The 12,351-nt window shown below is 37.3% G+C and overlaps 1 protein-coding gene across 1 annotated transcript; it reads left to right on the top strand.

The window, feature by feature from the left end:
- The first annotated feature begins 498 nt into the window (after nt 1-498).
- On the top strand, nt 499-9,297 carry LOC103418911 (uncharacterized). Its single transcript, XM_008357021.4, has 14 exons — nt 499-1,119; nt 1,470-1,639; nt 2,564-2,667; nt 3,800-3,866; nt 5,151-5,243; nt 5,324-5,488; nt 5,599-5,739; nt 5,840-5,917; nt 6,651-6,763; nt 6,845-6,905; nt 7,495-7,662; nt 8,274-8,375; nt 8,586-8,675; nt 8,801-9,297. The coding sequence occupies exons 1-14, from the start codon at nt 822-824 to the stop codon at nt 8,861-8,863; spliced, it is 1,713 nt and encodes a 570-aa protein (XP_008355243.3). The 5' UTR covers nt 499-821; the 3' UTR covers nt 8,864-9,297.
- Nucleotides 9,298-12,351: the final 3,054 nt, after the last annotated feature.

Below are 12,351 nucleotides of genomic sequence, written 5' to 3'. Positions count from 1 at the left end.
GAGTCCCTAGTCAAACAATTAAAATATCACTACATAAACCATTTATATAGCAACCAAAATAATCCTTTATTTTGGAATTTCAGTTTCCAACCATTTGCAAACTAAATGTTTTATGCTATTAATACAACCCAATTGAATAAAAAAAAAAAATTCATGATTACCACACTAAAATTCAACTTGAAATAACGTTCAACATCAAAATGCCTATGCCATTAGTAGTATAACCCAAAAAAAGATAAAGTATTCATGCAATTCAACAAATTGTTCATTACAAAACTCACTAGATTCAGTGAGCGTTCAAGTAAAATATGGATGCTAACTTGCATATTTGGTCTTGTGAGACAAAAGATCAAGAAATGATGGACGAAACTTATTCATTCTAATCCTCATCCGAGATTTATAGAATAAGATTGAGTTAACTCTCAACTGTTGAATTGTGAAAAATGATGGTCCAAGAAAGAATCATGCAGAAAAGAATTGATTGAAAATGAGGCAATCAAATATCAATCAAATTAGTTTTTTTTTTTTTGGAAAGAAAAAAAAAAAAAAAAATAGCCCAACCCTCTCTCTCTCTCTCTCTCTCTCTCTCTCTCTCTCTCTCTCTCTCTCTCTCTCTGTGTCATCATTAGTAGTGATTCACTACGACTCCAGAGTCCGACCACCAACACACACGCACAACGTGACAACAGCCTCCCGATTTCTTTCATTTTATTATTTACATATTACAAATATCCGTCTCTCTCTCTCCCTCCTTCTGACCTGCTCTTTGTTTCCTCCGATCCCAAAACCCTAGAGAGAGAGGATTGGATCCCAATCGGAGAATGGCTATGGCTCAAGCGAAGCCTGCCGGCGGCGGCGGCGGGTGCCAAGTGCTGGAGTCCATGTACTCTATGATTGCGCTCGTCTTCATCCTCGTCGCCTGCGTTGAGCTATGCGACGCTGCCACCGTCGTCGACGTGTATCGGCTGATCCAGTACGACATCTCCGGTGCTCCTTTCGGATCTCGGCTCGCCAACCTCAACCACCATGCTGGCTCTTTGCACTTTGCTCCTGGCTCTGATCTCTCCCGCACTGTCCTCATCATCCCCTTGCGCGAACTCAACATCTCCTTCGTCACTGGTACTACTACTATTACCACTCTCGAGATTAAGATTTGAGTAAATCTCAGAAATGCTTATCAAAAGTGCTTTAAGTTTGATGATTTTACTTTCTAAAATGCTGATCAGTAACATTTTGGGTATTCCATTAAGTTCTTGACGTATCGAATGCACGTGCAGCTCTGAATTTCCTTTCTCTAACAGCTCGTTAAAGTGAAATATTGCGGTTTGAATTTCGAATATATGAATTCTCAAGACCAAATTAAGCAGAATGTTTAATCTGATTGATTCTTAAACTATAACCAATTTAAGTGAGCTTGTTAAGTTCGTTGAGTACCGACCAGCCTTTCCGTTGGTGATTCCTAATTGCAGATTACATTACCCAGAAGCAGCCTCTGGGAGGTTTGCTGTTTTTGCTGCCCCAGATATTTAGTATTGAAAATAGAGAAAGGGCAACGAGTAATCATCAAACTGATGGAGAGGTGCCAATGAAGAATTATCTGGCCGAACTTGAAAAATTACTTATTCATTCCAAGATACCTGTGAGTCAAACTGCCATAACTTTTTCTTGTCCTTTTTTACTTTCTGGCAATTATTTTTCTGTTTCTTGCAGCTTCCTAGTTATTGTTTATGATACCCGTGTGCCTATGCATATGCTGTTGTACTTAGCCTTATGATTGCTTGACAGCTAGCTTCTATAGTTTTCCTCAAGCCTTCCTATGTAAAATTTATGAAATGTTGATTACATGATGAATGTTTATTTTCTGACTTGTTTGTTGGGACATTAGTTGATAGGTTTCTGAATATTTCAAGTGTCCTTGGTTTAAGATATATGATTAACTTTTTCCCTAATTTTCTCCTCCACTGAATCATAAGCTTGAGGTACTTTATTTGATCAGTATGGCATATATGCTCAACAGAGCTTTGGTAGCAACAGCTACTTAGTGTTGCTTGTTAGTTACCTGAACACTGTTAACTGCGTAGCTTAATTTGTGAAATCCAATGGAATCTTATATTTCCCGGTAAACCACCCCAGTAATTGTTTGGTGAGCATGTTTTTAAGAGTACATTCACCAGCAATACTAAACTTGAGAATAGCAAAAATGTCCTACGTTAACTATTGCATCATCTACGCTTCCAATGTATTATTTTTATCTTAAAAAAGAAGAAGAAAATAACACTCTATTGTGTATACGTTTACTTATCTAATATAGTCAATGGGAAACTAATATGTAGGTTCTAGTTTCGGATGTAATGAATTGCATTCAGCATTCATAAATGAAATTGTATTGTATCATGTTAATTCTTTCCTATCTGTGATGCACTGTTTGAATTTTGTTTGTCTGGAGAATTCATATATTAGGATGGGAGTCATTCTAAAGTCTTAGTTACTTTTTGGCTTATTTATGTGTTTGTTAAATTATTTTTTCTAAAGGATATTTTTGTGGTGGTATGTTCTGTTACAGTATCCTGTATATTTTGCTTTTGAAGATGATGATACTGAGGCTGTGTTGGCTGATGTCAAGCGGAATGATGTCTCTGGTCAGCCTGCTACTGCGACTACTGGCGGGTAAGTAAATGGCTATATGATTAATATTACGGAACTTATTTGACAGATAGCTGCATAGAATAATATGCATCTTAAATTTGCAATTTGATGAATTTCAAATCTATGACATGCCAAAAAATGTTGGTCTAGAGGGAGTGATTTCTAGTGAGAGTGAGTTACATTGGGAGGGTGGTCCCTACAGCGAGTTCCGGCCCTTATATATTATACTTGGAATGCCATACTAGGGTGCAAAGATTGCACAGAGAATCATTGTGTTGCAAGTTCATCAGGATTCTAGAGGGGTGGCGACCAGAATTACTGAAATAAATAAACTATATAGTTACTTCCAGAAGGTGGATCTTGGCACAGTTTCTGGTCATAGGAGGCTTAGAGAAGGGGATCTTCATTCCAGTGGGATGTGAGCTGGTTTTTGCTAGGAACTAGCTGGAGGATAGGGGTGATGGAGAGGCAAAGAATAAAGAACAGAGGTCTGTTGACAAAATATTTGGAGGCCGAGTTTGTTCAGGAGATCTTTTTTTTGATGTCTAGAAAGCAAGTACAACTTATACAGCAATAAGCTTCTGTTCTTGTCCTCGTTGTTTGTTTACCTTTGTATATCATTATATTTTCTGACCTTATTGATTATTCTTCTTCCACTCATTTTTAAAGATTCTAATTGTGTTTTTTAAAGGAAAATATATGAATCTTAATTGTGCTGTAAATGCATACATATGGTTCTGTTTGTGGTACTGTATGATTGTAATTGTTCGCATCAATCCTTTTGGGCCTGTTTGGTGGGCTGGTTGGGATAGGTTGTGACCAATTAAAATGGACTTGAGTCCAGTCCGTTGGTTGTTGTGTCAAAATGTGAGATGGACAGGACTGGACATGATGGGTTATGAATCCACAATAGAGTGGGTTTTCTAACCTATCCTTAAACATGGGTTACAAGTCCTGTCTTACATGTCCCTGCCAATCCATTTCTATCCCTCAGGCCCAATCCCATCCAGCCCACCAAACAGGGCCTTTACGTATGCCAATAACGACTCACACTATAGTTGTATATCCTTGTTTTGCACGAGCTTGAGGAGTTGATAATGTTTAGTCATGGAACATCTCTGAATCTCTTTCTTTTTCTGGTCAAATTTTGCAGATACAAGCTTGTTGTTTCTGTGCCAGAACCTAAAAAGCGCGTATCACCCACCATCACAAACATTCAGGTTTAAGCTAAAAAAGTTTCTTGTTTATTTCGTACCATCTTTTTTCATTTTTATTTATTTATTTATTTTGCTGTTGGCATATCTTTCATTGGGATTTGAGATAGATAATAATTATGAGTATGCTCCATGGTGAAAATTTTCCATGTTAAACCATCGTAGTTGGGTCCATAAAGTTCTCCAAGGTTACACTAACTGTAGTGGTCAGACCTTTCACCAAGTTCTTAACAGGATTCATGCACCATTTCTATGTGTAGCCAAATTGGTGTGTTTGTAACTTTGTAACTAATTGTTATTGAAGTTAATAGGCACATATAAGTGTATCAAATTTTTTGGGATATAATATTCAAAGCTTTATGGAAGATGAAGACTAGTACATCAAATGATAAAAGAGGCTCCTAACAATAATCTTCATACCCGTTCCAAAAATGAGTTTTCCATCATTAGGCTTTAAGACATGACTAGTAAGTCCAATGCACCCTCAAAGTCTTGTATTAGGTTTTGATTACATTTCCGTAAAAAACTTGCTTTGTTTTTAGAACATGACTAGTAATTCTACTTTACCCTGGACTGCTCTTATAATGTGTTGGGTATATTTCCCTGCACACGACTAAAGCTTACTGCTTGTATGGATTGCATTTTAGCTGCTTGGAAGAAAGAGTTAAGTGATTGAAAAATTGTAATGATTTTGGCTTATCATATATTTTTATTTTATTTTTAAGTAGTCACCCAAGAATTATTTGGTTATCTATGTATTGATTAGTTGTATTCAATAGGATTTGAGTTTTTGCAGTCTTTTCTCCTGCACTCGTAGAGGTGTTGAAGCTATGGCAAGCTCAAAAAGTATTCCGAACCCATTAAGTAACAAGTTGACAACTTATGTTGCAACCATAAATACCTCTAGTACGCATAGGAGCTGGTTGACATTGTAATTCATTGTAATAGATTAAAGTGAAGTGAGTTCATTGCATATTTATTCCACCACTTTGTAAAACTCAATGGCCGGACAAGACTTTCATTTCTCAGTTTTGTATTCATATTAGCACCTTGGAGATAAATACTTGTTAACATCGTATGTCAACGATACTGAATATTTTGCAGTTTTGAGCGTCAGTCCGGTCTTAGTTGTAGTCTATTAACCTTATTCTCCAATTAGCATCAGCAAATGTTTCATTACAGCGTCATTGTAATTGGAAACCCTTTATTGGAAAATTGAACATGCAGTTGATAGTGTTTAGGTTGCTTCACCTTGTTTGGAAATTGAATGTTTCTTTTTTATGAATACAGGGATGGTTGTCAGGACTGAAAACAGATGGAGATGCAAATCAGCTTCCAACTATTGCTATAGTAGCATCATATGATACTTTTGGGGCAGCCCCTGTATGTAACTTTACAGCATGTTGTCAATAACTTCAGCTACTTCAAACTTCATAAAGGTCTAAATTTTCTTATGTTTATAGGCTTTATCAGTGGGAAGTGATAGCAATGGAAGCGGTGTTGTGGCACTTCTTGAGATTGCTAGGTTGTTTTCTGTTCTTTACTCCAATCCTAAGACAAGAGGAAGGTATAATTTACTTTTCGGGTTAACATCAGGAGGACCTTATAACTACAATGGAACTCATAAGGTGTTCATCTCTTCCTGGTTTATTACAGCTAGCATTTTCTCTCCAAGTCACTTATCTTTTTTCCTCTGTTTATCTTGTGTATGATTATCTTAATTATTTTCATTTTACAGTGGCTTCGGAGCTTTGATCAACGCCAGCGTGAGAGTATTGACTATGCTATTTGCTTGAATAGTATTGGCTCATGGGACAATGACTTGTGGATTCATGTGTCTAAGCCTCCAGAAAATGCCTACATAAAGCAAATTTTTGAAGTAAGCTACTAAAGTTTTACAGAATATACTACAATTGTATGTTGAATTACATTGAGTTCTGCTGCTTTACTGTATGGTTTAAATGTGGGATTTGCTGTAGGGTTTCTCTAGTGTAGCAGAAGAACTGAGCCTTAACGTTGGTCTGAAGCACAAGAAGATAAATATTTCAAATCCGCGAGTAAGTACCATTTTTTTTGGTGAAACTAAGACTATTTTGTTATGTTATATCTGAACAATTTAATGGTTATGAGAGTTTTTTATGGTTAATTATATTGCTAAATGCCTCAAACTAGGAAAAATGTTTGGATATCTTGCCCCTTATTCTTGGCAGCAATAAAACTATTATTTACTATAACTCAAGTAGATGGCATTGGTTTTCCTTGGCTAGTAAACCTAGTCTCTGAGTTGGTTGAAAATCTTGTATCTGGGGAATTTTATGATGCCCGCAATCATTTTCATTACTGGCTTTGATATGGAAATTCTCAGGGCTTAATATCATCTTATACTGAAATTTTGTGGTAAAATGTTTACGACTTGAGAAAATAACTAGAATCCCCTTAGTCTGATATGTGGCTCTAGGATAACCAAACTAATCATTAGGTTATGCATGGGGTTCATTGCAAACTTTGTCTATTGTCATCTTTACTGATCATCGACATGAATATTTTGCTTGTTCAGTCTATGTTTAGGTCACACCTTACACAGGCAATTTGTTGGTTTGTTTTCGAAATTATATGTTCTGCTGCTGCAACTAAACAGGACACTACTAATATGGTATTTTTGTGGGACTGTATATCAATCAGGGTGCATCTTCTTCGAAGTACTAGTCCATTGCTAGAAACATGCTGTGTTTGCATTGCACTCCTGTACCCTACTGTTTATATCAGGTGATAACCGTTTTATCGCTGTAGGTAGCTTGGGAGCATGAACAGTTTTCACGGCTACGAGTTACTGCTGCCACTCTTTCTGGACTCCCTGTTGCTCCTGAACTATTGGAAAGCACTGGCAGTCTTGTTGATGGAAGGTTATTTTGTCTTAGACCCACATCTTTTACTTCTGGAACTTATGAATAAATGGTCTTTTGCTGAGATCTTGGATTGTGCAGACCTTTCGTGAATGAAACTGCAATCATCAGAAGTGTCAAGCTAGTTGCTGAGAGCCTTGCGGTAAGGTTAATCTTTCTGGAAATTACTCTGTTTTCCTTTTTCGCATATTTCTCTCGTGGTTCTAGTACTATCTCTATAAGAATGCAATCATGGCGTTAGTAGATATACTATAGATTGTAAATTTTCTACCTTCTCTATTTTTTGTCATGTTGAAGGAGATATAATGTTTAGCCATGCTTCTTAGATACCTGAAGCTTCGAAGAATGAGAAGCTTTTGTGGAATCTTCTGTCTGTTATGTTTATTAACATTCAGGATATTTGACAATTAGACTTGTAGTTGTAGGTCTGAGAGGAATGGAGTCCATCTAGATAAAACTTCAGCTTCATGTTACTTTGAAACTTAAGCATTGTTGTGATATAGAAACTTGTCGTTTATAATGTAAAGGCAGTTGCACTTGGTGATTGTCATTTCCTTCGATACAGGAGTTAGAAGGATTTATAACCTAGTGGTGTCTGTATTCATGGATACAGTCAATTCAGGTCCATCATGGTTAACTAGAAAAATTACTAAATGGGTTGGAAGTAATTGATTGTGGACCTTAATTATTTATAATCTCTAATGTATTCTTACCTTCTATATTGTATTCAGAGGCATATCTATGGTCACGAAGGAAAGAACGTTCAAATCTTTGCAGACAACAGTAGTTTAGCAGTTAATCCTTCTTACATAAAATCGTGGTTGGATCTACTGTCACAAACACCTCGAGTGGCGCCATTTTTATCAAAGAATGACCCGTTTATCTTGGCGTTGAAGAAGGTTGTACTATGTTCTTACATACATTTCATGGTTTATATCTTCACCATTCACTATTGCCTTGATATTATGTTGAAATTTGCTCACTATTTATTAAATATTTATTTACATATGGTTTAAAATTATGTTGGAAGCTTCTAAGGTTTCTGTATTGTTGACAGTCTTCTGAGCTAACCTTCAGAAGTTTGGGAACAATACTTTGGTGGGTTAGTTTCATTTTTGGGCTCAACATGTTATTGTGGGAATATGCACATATATTTCATAAAAAATTTGGGTGTCTTAAGATAGCTTGCTTTCTGAATTCAAGTTACCTAAATTTAGAGATCAATCGTGGCATATGATCAAACTGCGAGCATGCAAAACCTGTCACAGATATTAAAGAAACTGGGGACAGCACCTGGTGTGCTTCAAGCTGCCATTATAGGTGGGTTGGGTATATATTGTGTGGTACACCATGGGATTATCAAGTACAGAGAAATCATTGAAAAAACGGGGGGAAGGGGGGGGACCTTAGATCAAGGGGGAAAGTTTAAACCTTGTCTTACATAAAATTTATTTCCTTTTCATTTCCTTGGTATTTGTTTCTGACTTAGCAGAATTGATATTATCGACAGGAATTGGAAGACAATACAGATGAGGTGAACGTGCAGCATGAGGTGCTTGACGGGATGTTTACTTTCTATGATTCAACTAGGGCTAAACTTAACGTATATCAGGTACTAATTGTGTATATTAAAAAAAGAAAATTGTTTGGCTGTGTTATTTAATGTTGATTTTTGAACCCTATACAAGGGCCTCTTCAGCTTGTCCTAGCGCAAAACGGGTAGGAGCGTTCAAGAATTCTGTCATATGTCGCATTATCTTTTTACTTACTCATCATTTCTGTTTTGGCATAAAGACTGATTAGCGTAACCATGTTATTTCAGGTGGCTAGTGTGACATTCGACTTGCTGTTGCTTCTGGTGTTGGGATCATACTTGATTGTACTTTTCAGTTTCCTTGTCATCACAACTAGGGTATTGTTCCTATAGCAACGCATCGTATATTTGTTCTGCCATTTTCACATTTTACTTGTAGTAAATTGAATGGAATTGACCCAGATATCTGATTTTTTTGAATTGCTTGTGCTGCTCTTTGACAGGGTCTTGATGATCTAATCAGTTTATTTCGACGACCTCCCTCACGTAAAGTGAAAACAGCTTGATTACCGAAGGTAGGATTGTGCCAGAAAATTGCTTTCTTGGCACTGAAGATTCTCTGGCTTAGATTAAAACGACAATTGACTAGTTTGTTAGTGGTTCCATCGATGTCTTGGCCTAGTTCATCTCACAAGAATCATTCAGCTGTTCGTTATAGGAAGATGCTTGTAATTTATCGCGCCAGAAAAGCAGCTGAGAATTTTTTTTGTTGACGTATGAGAATTGAATTCAATTGGATGTCGAATAAACAAGGCAGAGGTGAAGATAGAGATCTTTCTATGGTTTTGCTAGAGAGCAACACGATCTTGGAGTAGCAAATTTTTTCGGAGGGATCAATTTTATCACCCGATTGGTTTGCTCGTTGCTTCGACTCCTATAGAATGTGAAGTACGATGTGTTTTTATGAGTTAAATTACAATTTGTCCATTTTTATTCTGCATTTGCTTGTGATTTGGTATTCATAGTTCTAATTGGCATATGCATGATTACAATGTGTTAAGAGTTTCAAGCTTGTTGGTATTCGGTGAGAGAGGCTGGAAGCCTGAGATATTGAAGTCGGGTTATTTTTCGCTTAAGAGTATTTCCGATGTTACTTTCTTTAGCACACCTCAGGCTATTTTTTAAGGAGCGGTGGGAAACCAAAAAGACTCAAATTTTGGGCCTAAAACCTCTTGAGGAGGAGGAGGTGTCTTTAGGGGGTGGGAATAATAGGATTTCAGGCTTCTCACCCTGGGTGGATAAGGTTGCGAGTGGACAAGAGTTCATGTGAAGAACAACAGCAAGGGCCAGACGACCCCCACGCCCCCCGCGAGTCAGCTACCCAGGGTGGTGGGATTGGCTGCGGGTGAGTGCATCGGCAGCAGGCTTTCTACCATTAGATGCTCGTGCTGTCTAGATCCAATAGCTGGCGCATCTCCTAAGTTTTGATCCAGTGTGGCGCGCCCAGCTACATCATTTTTTAAATTCAACGGCTCAAATTCTATTTAATTAATTTAACGGTAACAAAAAAAGATTCAACGACTCAAATTTAAATTCAATAGTTAAAATGTTATTAATTAATCCAAAGCAGATCCAACACTAAAACTCTATAAATACACATCCATTTGTTCACTAATCCATAAAAAAAAAAAAAAATTTTCTCAACCATTCTTTTTGTTCGGAATTTGAATTTTTTTTACATCAAAGTTTTCTTAAAAATAAAACGAGATATATTATACAAAAACTAATTCCAAATTATTTAAAAATTATAATAAGCAATGAAATACAAAAGTTTAACAAATTATAAAATTGGTGTGGGAATTATAGGTTCCTTTCTGTTGGAGGAAAAAATGTCTAACCTAATACGTATAGGTGAATAGTGGAAAATACGGGACTAAATTTTGGGATTTTAACCCCTTGGGTTGGAGATAGCCTAAATGGTAGCAATGTCAAAATTTAAGTATGATACTTTACTGATATGTCTATTGCAATAAAAGTCGGATCCCAAGTGACCTCAAGGAACCTCTCTAAAGTTATACAGTTGGGACCAATCAATTTTATAACTTTAGGGAGGTTATGACTTAACAGAGGTGTAGTTAAAAAAAAAAGATTATTTATTGACTTATTTATTCTTAATGAATGTTGTATTTCCTAAATAGGATTCCTTAAGTGCCAAGTATTTTGTTTCTTGCATATTTTTGTACTCATTGATAATTAAGCTATGTGGAGGCGTATTTCCTTAAGAAGTGACCAAGAAAAATTATAAATTATTACAATAGAGAGTTTATTTCAATACATAACTGGTCCTAAGTTGGGACTGAAATTTTTATGCCTTTAAGGAGGTTATTCCATTATATAGTATTAGAGAGGTTCTACTGTATTTACTTTGAAAATCAAGGCTTGAAAAAGTTTGTAGGGACTGTGAGTAAATACGAGATGTCCAACCAAGCAGCGTAAAGGAAAATGACAATCTCATTTTTTTTTCCCTCGTTCAACCTCTCTTTATTTGTGGTTATTAAACTGAATGGCTATTGAATGGCGTTGGGCCATGTTGGACACAGAACCTCTCTTTTTTCCTCTTCATGTTTGTGGCATAATTGTGTGCAAGCTTGTGCAATTGTTTATTTTCATGCTTGAGTCCTCTAATCTCCTCTTTGAGACTCTGTATTTCAGCCACCAACGATTCGATGTGACGGGTTCGAGCAAATAGGCGTTGGGCCATGTTGGACACAGAACCCGCACACTGCACGCTAAGAGCCAGAGACTCCTTAACCGCCAATTCATCAGACCGTCTAGCGAGCAGTCTGTTATCTCTGGGGGTGACAAGGTTCCGGGCCACCACCGCAGCGGTCATGTCATTTTTCATCACCGAATCCCCCACGGTAAGGGGACCAGTAGGGGATATGAAGGATGGGCGCCATATGTTGTCTGGTGAAGGCGGAGCTGCCTCTTCACCAATGTTCAAGTCAAAACGACGATCGGAAGGGCCAGACATTTTCTGAAGGTGTTGAGAAAGAAGAGATCAGACATATTAAGATTTCGGAAGTGCAAGAAGGGAGTGTTTACAGGAGGGAGCTCAAGTGTGTTGTGGAACAAAATTAGCGCCTCTATAAAAAGAAGAAATCAAAGAGGCGCTCCTCAGAAATCGAAGAAGCGTCCTCTCGCAAATCGAAGAGTCGGGGCTCCTTTCTCAAAAGTCGGATTCTTTTCTCAAAAGAGGCGTTTCATTTCTTAAAGGCTGGGCTTGCTCAGAAACCACGAGCCGAACCCCGGATTTCAAAAGATCAAGTTGTCCAAACGTGTCGTCACTCGTCACATGCAACTGGCAGCTTTGCGGAAATTACGGGCAGCTTTGTCAGAAAGCGCGTAATTTGTACTATTCATCCATCCACCGGCTGCCGACAATGAGTGAGGGAATAGTTCCGGTTGTGAAGAAAAGTCCTATAAGTATCTACCTTCGCCTTCCACAGCAAAGGCACACCCTCTCAGCACTTCTTCATCTCCGAGAATAAGAAACAAGCAGAGAAGAATGCAGCTTGCACAATCAACCCAGCATAAGGAGTCTGAGTTGAAGAACTAGAGAAGCTGCCACATCTGCTTGGAGAACAAATAAGGAACTGCAACATCACCAAAGAGCAAAGCCTCGCCGTACAATATCAACAAATCATCACTTGCAAGTAAAAAGCTAAGTGTCACCCCGTTCAAGAGGAAAGCTGTGGAAAGTCAACAAGCACGACCAATGATCACTTATTAGTTCTTTTCATTGTCTTTTATCGTGATTTTCAATTTTTCGTTTGCAATTTTTTTTACATTTTCTTGCGTTACTTAACTGACTTATTTCTTTTTTTTGCAGGAACTTTTGGTTCTTTCCACCCTTGAAGTTGATTGCAGAATTTTAGCTTGGGGGTCATCGCTTGATTTTACTGCAAATTAGGGAAGTTTTCAGTCCAATTGCTTTATTTTGTTTCTTATTATTTATTTATTTTATTTTTATTTGCATTATAGTGTTTTCTGA

Source organism: Malus domestica, chromosome 03 (assembly GCF_042453785.1).
Source record: "Malus domestica chromosome 03, GDT2T_hap1".
Classification (NCBI taxonomy): Eukaryota; Viridiplantae; Streptophyta; class Magnoliopsida; order Rosales; family Rosaceae; genus Malus; species Malus domestica.
This window is presented reverse-complemented; position numbering and strand designations above follow the sequence as displayed.

What these genes read in the sequence shown, in the direction of transcription:
- LOC103418911 (XM_008357021.4), top strand. Translation starts at nt 822, where the DNA reads ATGGCTATGGCTCAAGCGAAGCCTGCCGGCGGCGGCGGCGGGTGCCAA. An exon ending in GCTACTGCGACTACTGGCGG is followed by an intron (nt 2,668 to 3,799) that starts GTAAGTAAATGG and finishes CAAATTTTGCAG; the next exon opens with ATACAAGCTTGTTGTTTCTG. An exon ending in TCCTTGTCATCACAACTAGG is followed by an intron (nt 8,676 to 8,800) that starts GTATTGTTCCTA and finishes GCTCTTTGACAG; the next exon opens with GGTCTTGATGATCTAATCAG.